Source organism: Thalassophryne amazonica, chromosome 20 (genome assembly GCF_902500255.1).
Source record: "Thalassophryne amazonica chromosome 20, fThaAma1.1, whole genome shotgun sequence".
Taxonomy (NCBI): Eukaryota; Metazoa; Chordata; class Actinopteri; order Batrachoidiformes; family Batrachoididae; genus Thalassophryne; species Thalassophryne amazonica.
In genome coordinates, this window is record NC_047122.1 from 1,970,746 (window position 1) to 1,986,897 (window position 16,152).

Below are 16,152 nucleotides of genomic sequence, written 5' to 3' on the forward strand. Positions count from 1 at the left end.
GAATATGCAGAATCCACCTTGAACACCGTACATGTGCGGTTCCATCACCACCTGAGGTCTGGGTGGAAGGCAAGCAAGGGGATTGGCATGGCAGAGTGAGCACTGTGGTCCACTCTTTTGAAGACCCGCTGTGTCTCACTGCTGGATTTTGACTGACATCCAACCAATGAACTGATTACATGTAAACCAGGGTCCCCTGACTATTGCACCAATAAAGTGCATGTGATGTGTGTGATCAGACTATTATGGACAACAGATCACCAACGTGCACACCTACAGCCATTATTACTGGTAATAACCACCAGTCTGCAGTGCATTGCAGTAGTCAGGGGACCCTGTATTACATACATCAGTCCATATATTGGATAAAATACAGAAACCAGAACAGAGGTAAGGCATATGGAGGCGATACAAAGCAACCCTGTTAGGTTCAGGGTGGAATATAAGATCTGCCTCCTGATCTATCAGTGTGTCTGCGGCGGTGCACCAGTGTACCTCAAAGAACTTCTGTCCCCCCATGAGCCCATGAGACGCCTCCGCTCAAACAACAGTCACGTCTCCAGGTCCCCAAAACCAAGCTCCACACAATGGGGGACAGACAGAGCCTTTCAGGCAGCAGCACCACGCCTGTGGAATGCCCTGCCCATCCACCTGAGGGCGCCACAGTCAGTGGACTCTTTTAAATCAAATCTTAAAACGTTTTTATTTCAGAAAGCTTATGAATTATAGTTGCTAATTTTAAGGGATTTTTAATTGATCTTGTTTTATTTTTATTGTTGTTGATTGTTGTTTTATGCTTCTTGTTTAACCTCTGTGGCACTTTGAGATTTGTTTACAAATGTAAAGTGCAATATAAATAAAATGTAAATGTATCAACTCATTTATAGAACAAAAGGTGGAGGTTGGTCATATGCTAAACTTTGGAGGGATTTTCACTGCAGACTAAAGTCTGCTCTCTGGGCCTGTTAGTGTTAATATGAAAAATACTTGTGTATTGTTCTGTGAAAAGTGTGTGTGTGGGGAGGTTAAACCACAAATGCAGCAGGACTTTAGCAGAATTACATTAAAAAAATGAATCTATCACTTACAAAGAGCGTTTACGCTGCAAGCACCTCACATTTTTCTGTCCAACACATTTTGAGTACCACTGGGCATGAAAAAAAATCCTCAGGGAAACACTGCAGAGGGCGTACTTCCTGTGCTGTGTGGTTACAGACTTATACTCCAGAAAATACAGTTTTCCAATTTCTTCCTCTTCTTATCCAAAATAGCATAAAACCTGATGACTGGAAAGTGAACAAACAATAAGTTCATAAAACTGATTAAGCTGGAGCATAACTGTGAAGTAACAATGAATACCAGGATTCTGGAACGATGACAGTCTTGAAACTCTGCAGATGGTTCTGTCACTGTGTATTACACACTAAACCCCGGCCATATCATCAGTCACTAACGCTACATTACATACTAGGGTTTTGACAAACTGACTGTCACGTGTGATGACATATCTGTTTTATCATGGATCGGTCAGATCAGGGAACCGCTGATGTGTTCTGCATCATAGCAACAAATTACAAAGTCATGAATGAATCCACACACACGGGTCTCACACATCACTTGACTACATTGTGCTGGAGAGCCTTTAAAATGTGCAAATATTTATGGACCTAGTACTGTCTAGTGACTGAGGCCATCCTACGTCTCTTTCTGCAGATCCTGCGAATCTGTACAAGGTACACCCCGGACCAGGACACCATGACCTTCTCAGACGGCCTGACCCTCAATCGGACACAGATGCACAACGCCGGCTTCGGCCCCCTCACCGACCTGGTCTTCACCTTTGCCAACCAGCTGCTTCCCATCGAAATGGACGACACAGAAACAGGGCTCCTCAGCGCCATCTGTCTCATCTCTGGAGGTAGGCGTGTGAGGGATGAACTCTGGGCATTTACTGATATGATATAAAGTCCATCAGATCCCTCTGTCTGCCAAGGATTTATTCAACAAACTGCAGATGTAATATTCAGAACTTGTTGAAAAGTTTATTCTTTTGAGTTACATCAAAAAAGGTTCTTTAGTGTCTGAGACAGAGCCACTAAATTTTACTTACAGTATAACTACCACTCATCATGGGAGCAAATACTAACTATGCTTTTTTCTGGACATTGTGCAGAAAACAATCAATGTTGTGTGGCTTCTTGATTTTCAGCCTTTCAAACTGAAGCCTTGTTGACCAAATTTAAAACTACTTACAATCTGACTTCGGATGTAAACACATAGATGCCAAATACACATTGGGCCTCATGTATCAACGTTGCGTACGGCGATATTTGAGCGTATATGGGGTGTACACCAAAACGGCTGCACCACTTGGCATTTATCAATGTGGTCGTTGGCGTACGCTGCACTGAAAATATACACCAGGTCGAGAGGTGGCGTAAATTATACACCAAAATGAACCAGCGCTGGAATCCACATAAAAATGAAGATGATCAACATGATAAACAGTGCCATTATACAAATCAATGCATATGTTACATAAATAACACTTTCCTGATTATACTACATAATAATCAATACAAATCCCGCCGTTGCGGGATTGTTATGGAGCACGATCTGTGGCTACAGCGCAGACAGGAAGGAAAGCGCTGCTCGCCTTTTTCTCCAGACTTCGAGCCTGGAGCCAGAGCAGCGCTGAGCTTAACTTCATGTGGTGTGATCGTTTTAGACTATGAAATTGATAATAACAACTGTAGTTTCATCATTCCCTTAATTCGCTCGTGCTGCAACCAGTTTTGTCGTCTCCATTCATTTGTCACAATAAAATAAATACAGAAATACATTTAAAAATAAAGAAATCTGACAGATTAGGCGTGTCTTATTAATTTGAGCGAGCAAATATCCACATGTCAAGAATTATTGACATGTGAAAAGAGAATACAGTGGTCCCTCGCTATAACGCCGTTCACCTGTCGTGGCCTCGGAGTCTCGCGGAGTATTTAGTCCAATTTTGCATGCCTTTTTTTTTTTTTACAGTGTTCTGTGTTCTGCGTATCTGTTTGTAAGAATCTTGTTGCCCAGAAGAGAAAAGAGCGCCAACAACTACTCATAACTGTGTTTGTCACACGGAAACAAACACCTGCTGCAGCGAGATGTGAGTGGGAAAAGGCGCAGCGTCAGGACGCAGAGGCCCGATCTGTGACATACTGGTCAGTCACTATTAATAATTTCTTATGTGTCCGACCTCGTTCGTTGATCATTAAAATTAATTCATTAGTTCTAAAAGCCATCATAATTATTTATAGGAAAACGTTCTATTTTTATTTCTCAAACAAATGTTTGGGCCTGAAAACAGTTTGGTCTTATTTTCCTACTAAGGTTTGAACTTTGAGAGTGTTTACACACGAGAGAAAAGTGAGAAAATGTTCATGCCTGATTGAGAAAGTGTATAAACTGTGTAGTGAGGGGTTTTACAGCTTTGAAACGTCTATAATAATTGTAAAAAATAACGCTGACTAAGTCGCGTTTTCGCGTATTACGGGCTATTTTTTAGAATGTAACTCCAGCGATTATGAGGGACCACTGTAACACTTTATTGATTATATACTACAAAACAATTGATACGATGGCCACTTTTGACGCTCTATTGGCACGCGTCGTAATTGGTGGAGTTCTTTTTCTTTGCCGTCTTCCTGGCTTCCATGTCGTAAAATGAGGGTGTGTCTGAAGCGGAGTCTGAATATTTATGGGCGTGTATATTATAATTACGATCGTTTCCACCCGCCGCATTTATCAAGATCACGTCAGGCGTATGCCAGAAATGGCAGGTGCGCACTGCTTGATACATGTCACGGCGACTTGGTGTATTTCAAGTTTACGCCGTAAATTTACGCCACAAGGTGCGCAACATTGATACATGAGGCCCATTGTGTAATGGTAAATAATGTTCTTTGTTACCACTGTATCAGAAAATACATCATATCTGTCTCATTAAGTAAGTTAGTCCCTTCGGCTGGTCCCTTGTTTTGCACTCAGGGTCGCCACAGCAATCCAAGGTGGATCTGCATGTTGAATTGGCACAGGTTTTACACCGGATGCCCTTCCTGATGCAACTCCACATTACTTGGAGAAATGTGGCAGGGTGGGATTTGAACCCAGAACCTTCTGCACTGAAACCAAGCACATTAACCACTTGGCCACCACCCTGCTGTCTCATTAAGTCATAACTGTTTTTAATGATTCAACTCACTGACACACTCATGTAAAAATGAATCAGCTGGCAAATCCTGAATTATCCCCCCATTAACTGCAAAGGGGAATACTGAAAAAATATCTCCCCAAACGAGAACGCAGGTCTCACAAAAGTGAATATCATTCATATATATATATATTATATTTCAGTTTCAGTAGTTTATGTATTTCAGTTTATGTATCAGTTACTGCAGGAAATCTTGATCGCAAACCCTGTCACCATAAAATGATTTGTGGGGGCGGAGGTCACTACAGCGGTGAGGTGGTGAGGTCATCCAAGTGACTCTCACTTCTGGTGTCACATGCCATGTCCCGCTGAGCGTGTCTTGCTCTGGGGACAGTGCAGGTGTGGCTGGGGCAGGACACATGTCAAATCTAAAGTCCCTTTCACACTGGGGCTGCTCCCAGTTGCTTCCTGTGGTGTCATGATGGAGCAGGAATATCTGCATCAGGTGCGCGCAGCAGGGGGCAGAGAGGAGGGAGAACGCAGCACTGCAGGTTCTCTGCACAGAGAAGTCAGAGTGGCACAGTTTGGCTGCAGACAGACTGTGCACTCTGACTTCTCTTCTACTTTATATTTGTTCTTGTGCAGAGCTGCAGGGCTGCACTCTGAGTTCTGTTATACTCTATCTTTCCTCCCTTGACTGCGAGATGCGCGCAACAGCACGAACCGTCCTTGAGCAAATGTGGAGATGTCTGGAGTTCTACTTGATGTTGACATGTCCTGGACTTATGTCCTTTTTTAACTGTGATGAGAGTCTGAGGAGAGAAAGGAACTACTGCCTGCAGACATTTTTTTTTCTTTTTCTTTCCTCCCTTGACTGTGAGATGCATTAACTGTGATGTGAGACTTTGAGCAGAGAACAAGGAACTAATGCCTGCAGCCAGACTTTTTTTGTCTTTTAATTATTCACATGTGCACGCATGAACGAACGTCCATGAGTGGACTAGAGATGTCTGGACTTTTTACTGGATATTTTCTGGCAATCAGTCAGCATTTTTTTTTCTGTGGTCTTTTTTTTTTTTCAGGTGTAGTTTTTACTGCGTTAAGTCCACGGTATAAAACAATCCTGCGTGATTTATACTGCCGGGAAAAATGGAACACAGCAGGAATCATAAATTGGCTTCCGAGTCACGCTGGGTAACGCCTCTTTGCCCTGACTTGCGCTGGAACCACCCTTCCTTTCTGCGTCAAGCACAGGACGCCAAAAAAAATTAACAGGTTTAATTTTTCGGCTGCCCGACTTGCTTCCTCCTTTGCGCCCTTGTGCTGTTTGGTGCCAAGCTGCATCATCTTGGCACTGAGTTGCTTCCACGTGGCGTCGTCATAATGACACACAGAGCAACCTGGAGCAGCCCCGGTGTGTTAATGTAGGTGTTAAACTCACAGGGGACAGACACGATAAAGTTAGGAAAGATAGTCACAGATTTGAAGTTCACAGCTCAGTAATCTAAGAGAAACATTGTAGAAAAGCAAACACCACTAGTTTCTAACCTCAGAGGGGTAGACAACAAACTGCAACCTTATTTTTATCCATATGAGTCGTCCTCTGAGCTGAAAAAAATATGATTGATCTGAATGAGCAGGCGGCAGAGAAAGAGAAGCTTAGGGACCATCTACAAAGTGTAAAAACAAGACACCAGAAAAATATTCAATAAATTCAGGTGTGGTATCACCAGATTTACTGCACACACCAGTGGTCTCCTGCACTCAGTTTGGAAAAATATGCAAAAATTGAATGAATTTTATTGTTCATTTTATTACGTATTTTAATGATTCAAAAATCACCAAAATTAAATTTTGGCACATTTTTTCAAACTGAGTGGCTGTAGTATAACCAGCAGGAGATCACTGATGTATTCAGTAACTTTTGTGTCACCACACCTGAATTTACTGAATATTTTTCTGGTGTCTCTTTTCGTTTTTGCACTTGATGGTCCTGATGCCTCTGTTTCTCTGCTGCCTGCTCATTCAGATCAATGATATTTTTTCAGCTCAGAGGACGACTCTATGGATAAAAATAAGGTTGCAGTTTATCGCCTACCTTCCTGAGGTTAGAACTAGTGTTGTTTGTTTTTCTACAACGTTTCTCTTCAGATGTATTGAGCTGTGAACTTCCAATCTGTGAATATCTTTCTACCTTCAGTCTCCCGTGGAGGTTTCTGTCCTCTCTGAGTTTGATGTCTATGTTAGTGTTTGACAGGTGGACAGTCAAATGGAAATGGACTGCATTTATATCGCGCTTTTCCATCTGCATCAGACGCTCAAAGCGCTTTACAATAATGCCTCACATTCACCCTGATGTCAGGGTGCTGCCATACAAGGCGCTCACTACACACCAGGAGCAATAGGGGATTAAAGGCCTTGCCCAAGGGCCCTTAGTGATTTTCCAGTCAGGCGGGGATTTGAACCCATGATCTTCTGGACTCAAGCCCAACACCTTAACCACCAGGTGTTTCACAGTCCCAGTCAAACACCTGTCACTGTCCCCGGAGCAGGACACGCACAGCGCGGGACCAGGCGGGTCACACCAGTAGTGAGAGCTGCTCGGGCTCAGCTCACCACCTCACCGGCTGTACTGCCCCTCTCCCCCCCCCCCCCCTCCCCACACACACACACACACACACACACACACACACACACACACACACACACACACACACACACACACAACCAAAAAAAAAAAATCATTTTGCACTGACAGGGTTTACAATCAAGATTTCCTGCAGTAATCGATGCAGAAACTGAAATCCATAAACTACTGAAACTGAGAAAAAAACATATATCATGATGATATATACGTTTTGTGAGACCTTTGTTCACATTTTGGGAGATATTTTTTCAGTATTCACATTTTGCAATTAATGGTTTGCAGATAATTCACGATTTGCAGCTGATTCACTCCAATAAGAGTTGATTTTACACTGTGACAGAATTGATTTAGCACCATGATAGAGTATATTTAACTGTATTTGGACTGGGACCAAATTTTATCCCAGCACAGTACTCTGCAAAATTTACTGTGCATCCTCTATGTGGTATCTATGACCCTTCCTGGCCTAAACACTAGTTCACTAGCAGAGGACTTGATCTGCTGATCTAATTCCTCCTGTTAGTACTTTAAGGCTACCTGTGTCCTTCATCAGCATGGTCTCAGTCCACCCAGCTTTAAATGGGTACTGGCCTTGTCTGGGCAGTAAACTGTGATGGACTGTTGTCACTCCAGTTGGTGTCTTCCCGTCATGCTGCGATAACTGGACATCAGTGCCGACATGACACATTATAGGCATTAGTAATGATTATTTTGTTTCCTAATGACAATTTGCAACCCAACCGGTGGAGTCGGTCAGTTGATCAGTCTGTTATTCAGTGGATTTGTCTCTTTCACAGTGTGGGTCATTCTTGATTTTAAATTGCTAACACAGTATAAAACTGGAGCACCGCACTCAGAGTGGAAACCTCCACCAACACTAGCTTCCAATTCCACAAATTTCTACCTCCAAGTAAGGGATTCTGTCATAGAACCCATTTCTCTTTATGGTTGTGAGGTCAGGGCCCGCTCGCCAACCAAGATTTAGCAAAATGGGACAAACACCAAATTGAGACTCTGCATGCAGAATTCTGCAAATCCATCCTGCAGGTCAACAGAAAACACAGAACAGTGCAACCTGTGCAGAATTAGGACGATATCCACTAATTATTAAAGTTCAAAAGAGAGCAATTAAATTTTATCACCACCTTAAAATAGTGACCCCAGTACGCTCCATAAAAAAGCCCTGATCCACAGGAGACTGTAGAGAGACGTCCCCTCAGCCAGCAGGTTCTAGGACTCTACACAAACACAAGCAGAGCCACCAAATACAAACCCTGTTAGACTAAAACAAATGATGTTAAAACAAAAAGAAAACTATGTGACACAATGGAAAAAAATCAACCAAAAACCAGAGTAAACTTGAATGCTGTTTGGCACGAAACAGACAGAACTCAGTGGCAGAATACCTGAGCACTGTGACCAACCCAAAGCTCAGGAAATCCTCGACCATGTACAGACTCAGTGAGCACAGCCTGGCCGTGGAGAAAGGTCGCCACAGACAGACCTGGCTCCCCAGAGAACACAGACTGTGACAGACCCACTGCTCACACACCAGGTGGGAGCGAGCTGCACTTCCTGACCACCTGCCTGCTGCACCAAGACATCAGAGACACGAACAGAGACACAGATCACAAAACACAAACAGACTTTGACAGCACGACCAACATCGACAAACTTCGCTATCTGTTGGCTGAAGTACAACAATGTGCAAACACAGCAGCAAGGTTTGTGAGCCGCTGTGAGAAGAAAAGGAGGAGCAACAGACATAAACCGCAGTAAACCCAAACAAGAGATTAAACTGCTACGTCACTTTATCTACCTATAACATAACACATTTATAGGATAGTATATTTTTACACAGAAAACACTATTTTTTACTATTATTTCAATCCCACATCGCCTGTTTATTATTTACTGGAGAACAGGGGTGGGCAACCTGTTCCAGAAAGGGCCAAGAGGGTGCAGGTTTTCTTTGCAGCCACTGATTCCACCAGGTGATTTCACTGATTAACTGATTCCATCTGCTCAAAGTGATATTAATCAGTGAAATCACCTGGTGGAATCAGTGGCTGCAAAGAAAACCTGCACCCTCTTGGCCCTTTCTGGAACAAGTTGCCCACCGCTGTTGTGGAATATTGTTGACTGTATGTACATCTTCTTCATTTTTATTTTTATTTGTTGATATACGTAACACTTGCTTTGACAATGTAAACGTATGTTTCCCATGTCAATAAAGCACCATTGAAATGAAAATGAAATTAAATGACACACACACACACAAACTGTACATTTACAGCTTCCTCTGTGCTGCTGTTCAGGTTCTGTTGGGTTTTTATTCACACAGTGAACTCGGAGCCTCAGTGAACCTGACACACTCTTACACACTCTTGCATAATCCACTGGAAGACACGTCTGATTGGAGATGCATCACAAGTCATTTCACTGCACACAGTGCCACCTTATGGCCTGATAGAGAACATGTGTAGAGGCTTCATTTAGGTCTGAGGCTAAACGGCCTCCGTTTGTGGAAATGTTTGAAATGTAAGGTTTTTAGTTTGTGACTAACGTCTTAAAGGGGCCTCACACACATTTTCAGTCTCCATGAGCCGCATGCACAAAACTATGGAGAATCACATCAAAAACTGTGGATGCACAAGGGCAGAAATGTGCATTCTTGAAGCTGTGTGGTCACACACGTGCACAATCCACTCCCATCTTCAGGAGGAAGACATGCCTTGAAGAAAAATTTAAAAAATGACCCAACCACGGTCAAAACAGTTTATTTGATATACTGCACCGATTGTGAAATTGAGACCTCCTTGGAGAAGGAATTAGGCTTCATTTGGTCACATGTGTACAGCTGCAACTATTTTGTTTGGTGTGGTCTTGATTTCATTTGTTCATGTTCATCCATTCCAGGGTTTCAGGCCTGAAACGCTAAAACATTTACCACTTTGTAATGTTGCCATTCCTTCTCACAACACTTGAAAAACATCTCGGCAATGATGATACAAGTGATGAAGACTTTCAGGAGTTTTTTCCCCCATTCTTCCTGTAAACACTGTAAGCCCTCTGAGGTCCAGGACTATTTTCTACATTTAACCATATTCAATTAAATTTATTTAATTGTATTTATATGGAGCTAAATCACAACAAAGCTAGCTCAAGACACTTTCATACATGTAAGCTCTAACCTTACCAAACCCCCTGAGCAAGAATACAGGTGACAGAGGTAAGAAAAAACTCCCTCTGGCTTTTTTGAGGAAGAAACCTCAAGCAGACCAGACTCAGAGGGGTGACCCACTACTTAGACCAAACTTAAGCTGCGTTCACAACGGGCGCGACGCGAGCGACTGCAGCCACAGGTTGCCATGTAATCCCCATGTAAGGACGCGTTTTGGCACCAAACCGCGCAGCGCGACGCAATGGAGGCGAGTGAAGCGATGCGAGTGAAGCAATTTTGAGCATTTTGCGCATTTGTGGCGCGATATTGCGTCATGTCACGTCGCGTTGCCCTCCTCCCCAAGTTCAAAAATCTGAACTTTTTCGTCTCGTCGCGCTGCGATGACCAATCAGGGACTGAATATGTAGTGACGTGGAGATATCTGGAGTTTGACTGAAGATGTGAACATGTCCTGTGTCTGGTAGCAGCCTGTGAGCAGGACTTATGTCTCTTTTGTCCTTTATTTCACAATCAGGACAGAGTTTTTGGAGCGAACAGCAGCATCACAGCAGCGGGGAGCGGTGCACAAATCATCCTGGAGATTATTTTACTTATGAACTACACAGCTGTATAATAAAGCAAATGGTGACTGGTTTCTAAACACAATTATGACAGAGTTTTTGGAGCGAGCAGCAGCCCTACTTGCAGCAGCGGGAGTGGAGCTTTTTCCTGTTCTTTTCTTTTACGTGCGCGCGCAAGCGAATCATCTGTAGAGAATATTTTCTTAATTAACTACACAGATGTATAATAAAACAAATGGTGACTGGTTTCTAAACACAATTATGACAGAGTTTTTGGGGGAAGAGTGAGCTGCAGCAAGCAGCAGAGTTTCTTTCTTTTTTTTTTTTAATTGTTTACATGTGCGCGTGCGAACGGGACAGTTGATCCTCAAACTGGGTCCCGCAGAGGTGGAAGGACCGCTGAAAGCGGCCGTCACCAGACTGAACTCCTGCAGCAAATAATGATACTCTGTATTGGGAGCTTTCCACAGCAACTCGCTCCATGTGATCAGGTCCGTCATGTTAACTTGACTGACAACCGGAGCCGGCGAGCGGAATGGAAGCTCCTCCTATTTGATGATGCACCAGGGCGAATTTTCACAGCAAAAGTCCACCCAAGCAGAGTGACACACCGGGCGAAGGAGGCGCATCCGTCGCCTGGCGACCCACGCAAATTTGTAGCGTCTGATCGCGCCCGGTGTGAACGCGGCATTACAGTTACAAGGTTTTTACAAAAGATGAGAAAAAACACTCAGTTATCAAAGTATAAATGACAAATCTTGGTGCAGTGTCTCAAGTTTCAGCTGTTGAAGACTTCTGATAGACATCAAATGCCAATTTGAGGTTAGACTGGTCCACTGGAAGCAGTGCCAGCCTCTGGGAACACAGTGACAGCAACTTGGACAGAGAGAAAAAGAGGAGAACCAGTTGACCAGCGATAACAGTACCTATGGCATTAGTTCACCAGCAGTAAATCAACAGAGAACCAAATCAATCAATCAATCAACTTTTTTCTTATATAGCGCCAAATCACAACAAACAGTTGCCCCAAGGCGCTCCATATTGTAAGGCAAGGCCATACAATTTATGAAAAACACCAACGGTCAAAACGACCCCCTATGAGCAAGCACTTGGCAACAGTGGGAAGGAAAAACTCCCTTTTAACAGGAAGAAACCTCCAGCAGAACCAGGCTCAGGGAGGGGCAGTCTTCTGCTGAGACTGGTTGGGGCTGAGGGAAAAAACCAGGAAAAAGACATGCTGTGAAGGGGGGCAGAGATCGATCACTAATGATTAAATGCAGAGTGATGCATACGGAGCAAAAAGAGAAAGAAACAGTGCATCATGGGAACCCCCCCCACAATCTACGTCTAAAGCAGCATAACCAAGGGATGGTCCAGGGTCACCCGATCCAGCCCTAACTATAAGCTTTAGCGAAAAGGAAAGTTTTAAGCCTAATCTTAAAAGTAGAGAGGGTATCTGTCTCCCTGATCTGAATTGGGAGCTGGTTCCACAGGAGAGGAGCCTGAAAGCTGAAGGCTCTGCCTCCCATTCTACTCTTACAAACCCTAGGAACTACAAGTAAGCCCGCAGTCTGAGAGCGAAGCGCTCTAATGGGGTAATATGGTACTACGAGGTCCCTAAGATAAGATGGGACCTGATTATTCAAAACCTTAAAGTAAGAAGAAGAATTTTAAATTCTATTCTAGAATTAACAGGAAGCCAATGAAGAGAGGCCAACACGAGTGAGATATGCTCTCTCCTGCTAGTCCCCGTCAGTACTCTAGCTGCAGCATTCTGAACCAACTGAAGGCTTTTTAGGGAACTTTTAGGACAACCTGATAATAATGAATTACAATAGTCCAGCCTAGAGGAAATAAATGCATGAATTAGTTTTTCAGCATCACTCTGAGACAAGACCTTTCTGATTTTAGAGATATTGCGTAAATGCAAAAAGGCAGTCCTACATATTTTTTAATATGCGCTTTGAATGACAAGTCCTGATCAAAAATGACTCCAAGATTTCTCACAGTATTACTAGATCAGGGAAATGCCATCCAGAGTAACGATCTGGTTAGACACCATGCTGCTAAGATTTGTGGGGCCAAGTACAATAACTTCAGTTTTATCTGAGTTTAAAAGCAGGAAATTAGAGGTCATCCATGTCTTTATGTCTGTAAGACAATCCTGCAGTTTAACTAATTGGTGTGTATCCTCTGGCTTCATGGATAGATAAAGCTGGGTATCATCTGCGTAACAATGAAAATTTAAGCAATACCGTCTAATAATACTGCCTAAGGGAAGTATGTATAAAGTGAATAAAATTGGTCCTAGCACAGAACCTTGTGGAACTCCATAATTAACTTTAGTCTGTGAAGAAGATTCCCCATTTACATGAACAAACTGTAATCTATTAGATAAATATGATTCAAACCACCGCAGCGCAGTGCCTTTAATACCTATGGCATGCTCTAATCTCTGTAATAAAATTTTATGGTCAACAGTATCAAAAGCAGCACTGAGGTCCAACAGAACAAGCACAGAGATAAGTCCACTGTCCGAAGCCATAAGAAGATCATTTGTAACCTTCACTAATGCTGTTTCTGTACTATGATGAATTCTAAAACCTGACTGAAACTCTTCAAATAGACCATTCCTCTGCAGGTGATCAGTTAGCTGTTTTACAACTACCCTTTCAAGAATCTTTGAGAGAAAAGGAAGGTTGGAAATTGGCCTATAATTAGCTAAGATAGCTGGGTCAAGTGATGGCTTTTTAAGTAATGGTTTAATTACTACCACCTTAAAGGCCTGTGGTACATAACCAACTAACAAAGATAGATTGATCATATTTAAGATTGAAGCATTAAATAATGGTAGGACTTCCTTGAGCAGCCTGGCAGGAATGGGGTCCAATAAACATGCCGATGGTTTGGACGAAGCAACCAATGAAAATAACTCAGACAGAACAATCGGAGAGAAAGAGTCTAACCAAATACCGGCATCACTGAAAGCAGCCAAAGATAACGATACATCTTTGGGATGGTTATGAGTAATTTTTTCTCTAATCGTCAAAATTTTGTTAGCAAAGAAAGTCATGAAGTCATTACTAGTTAAAGTTAATGGAATACTCAGCTCAATAGAGCTCTGACTCTTTGTCAGCCTAGCTACAGTGCTGAAAAGAACCTGAGGTTATTCTTATTTTCTTCAATTAGTGATGAGTAGAAAGATGTCCTAGCTTTACGGAGGGCTTTTTTATAGAGCAACAAACTCTTTTTCCAGGCTAAGTGAAGATCTTCTAAATTAGTGAGACACCATTTCCTCTCCAACTTACGGGTTATCTGATTTAAGCTACGAGTTTGTGAGTTATACCACGGAGTCAGACAGTTCTGATTTAAAGCTCTCTTTTTCAGAGGAGCTACAGCATCCAAAGTTGTCTTCAAAGAGGATGTAAAACTATTGACGAGATACTCTATCTCACTTACAGAGTTTAGGTAGCTACTCTGCTCTGTGTTGGTATATGACATTAGAGAACATAAAGAAGGAATCATATCCTTAAACCTAGTTACAGCGCTTTCTGAAAGACTTCTAGTGTAATGAAACTTATTCCCCACTGCAGGGTCCATCAGGGTAAATGTAAATGTTATTAAAAAATGATCAGACAGAAGGGAGTTTTCAGGGAATACTGTTAAGTCTTCTATTTCCATACCATAAGTCAGAACAAGATCTAAGATATGATTAAAGTGGTGGTGGACTCATTTAGTTTTTGAGCAAAGCCGATAGAGTCTAATAATAGATTAAATGCAGTGTTGAGGCTGTCATTCTCAGCATCTGTGTGGATATTAAAATCGCCCACTATAATTATCTTATCTGAGCTAAGCACTAAGTCAGACAAAAGGTCTGAAAATTCACAGAGAAACTCACAGTACCGTCTCTACGGGGATTGTTAGTGTCGGACGCAGCTCGGAGAACTGACCAGCGTTTGAAGGACCCAGTATGAAATAAGCAGAGCACGGTACAAAGGCTAACTGAATTTAATACATAACAGTGATACATAAAAAACAAAAGAAAGTGCGGTCTGGCGTGGTGCGCTCCAGCAGCGCTAACGGTCCGGAGCCAGAAGCTGTTCGGACTCAAGGACCCCGCCGACACCCCCCAGGTGGCCGCAACAAACCGAGTCTGTGAAAGAAGGAACCATTATGTGAGTCCACACTCTACACACAGAGAGAACACTTAAAGGTGTACAAACAGCAACACTTCCTGGCTTGATTACTAATCAACTTCCCAACCTGCAGGCATGGAACATCCAGTTCACAAAACTCCACTGCAGTGGAAGTCGATACATGACTAACATACAGCTCAATATAATAAAGGTGTGAGGGACACCACATTTACTGACTGTATAAATGTTAGTCACAAAATCTAACGTACCTCAGGAAGTGTGCTGACGAGCGTGAGACCTCACCCCCTCCTCTTTCACAGACCGTGCATCAAACCTGGACGTTCTCTGCATCCATTGATGATGAGATGGCTCCCGAGACGACGATCTCACCCGTCTGGTCACAAGGTCGAGTCTCTGGCAAATACACACTGTGCACTCCAGTCTTAAATGCCACCATGTTCGAATCCATGCAGATGCACCACAGCTGTGAGTCCTGATGAGCCGCAGGTGATCAGCCTCAGGTGATCAGGGTGAGGTCCTGATAAATTCAGCAACACAGCCACTCAGTTCCAAATGCAAACCACCTGGAAGGAGAAGCAAAGGACAGAAACAAAAAGGCAGCCAGGCCCCCCCAGCCATATAACAGGGATGGGTAATGAGGGGATGGCAGGGGGAGAGAAGCTGCAGAGAGGTGTGTAAGACCACAGCTCTGCCTCCTGGTCCCAAACCTGGATAGTCACAGTTTGGAGGATCCAAGATTTCTAGAAATGAGAGCTGCTCCATCTAAAGTGGGATGGATGCCGTCTCTCCTAACAAGACCAGGTTTTCCCCAGAAGCTTTGCCAATTATCAATGAAGCCCACCTCATTTTTTGGACACCACTCAGACAGCCAGCAATTCAAGGAGAACATGCGGCTAAACATGTCACTCCCGGTCTGATTGGGGAGGGGCCCAGAGAAAACAACAGAGTCCGACATTGTTTTTGCAAAGTTACACACCGATTTAATGTTAATTTTAGTGACCTCCGATTGGCGTAACCGGGTGTCATTACTGCCGACGTGAATTACAATCTTACCAAATTTACGCTTAGCCTTAGCCAGCAATTTCAAATGTCCTTCGATGTCACCTGCTCTGGCCCCCGGAAGACAATTGACAATGGTTGCTGGTGTCGCTAACTTCACATTTCTCAAAACAGAGTCGCCAATAACCAGAGTTTGATCCTCGGCGAGTGTATCGTCGAGTGGGGAAAAACGGTTAGAGATGTGAACGGGTTGACGGTGTACACGGGGCTTCTGTTTAGGGCTACGCTTCCTCCTCACAGTCACCCAGTCAGCCTGCTTTCCCGACTGCCCGGGATCTGCCAGGGGGGAACTAGCGGCGGCTAAGCTACCTTGGTCCGCACCGACTACAGGGGCCTGGCTAGCTGTA

General features: G+C 43.4%; 1 protein-coding gene across 2 annotated transcripts in view; it reads left to right on the forward strand.

The window, feature by feature from the left end:
- The window catches only part of LOC117501569 (retinoic acid receptor beta-like), a 956,089-nt gene that overhangs the window by 757,094 nt on the left and 182,843 nt on the right, over window positions 1-16,152 (forward strand). For both annotated transcript variants that reach the window (XM_034160474.1, XM_034160475.1), the window contains exon 6: window positions 1,714-1,918. In XM_034160474.1, coding sequence (XP_034016365.1) covers window positions 1,714-1,918 — 205 coding nt within the window. The remainder of the gene's footprint in view (window positions 1-1,713; window positions 1,919-16,152) is intronic.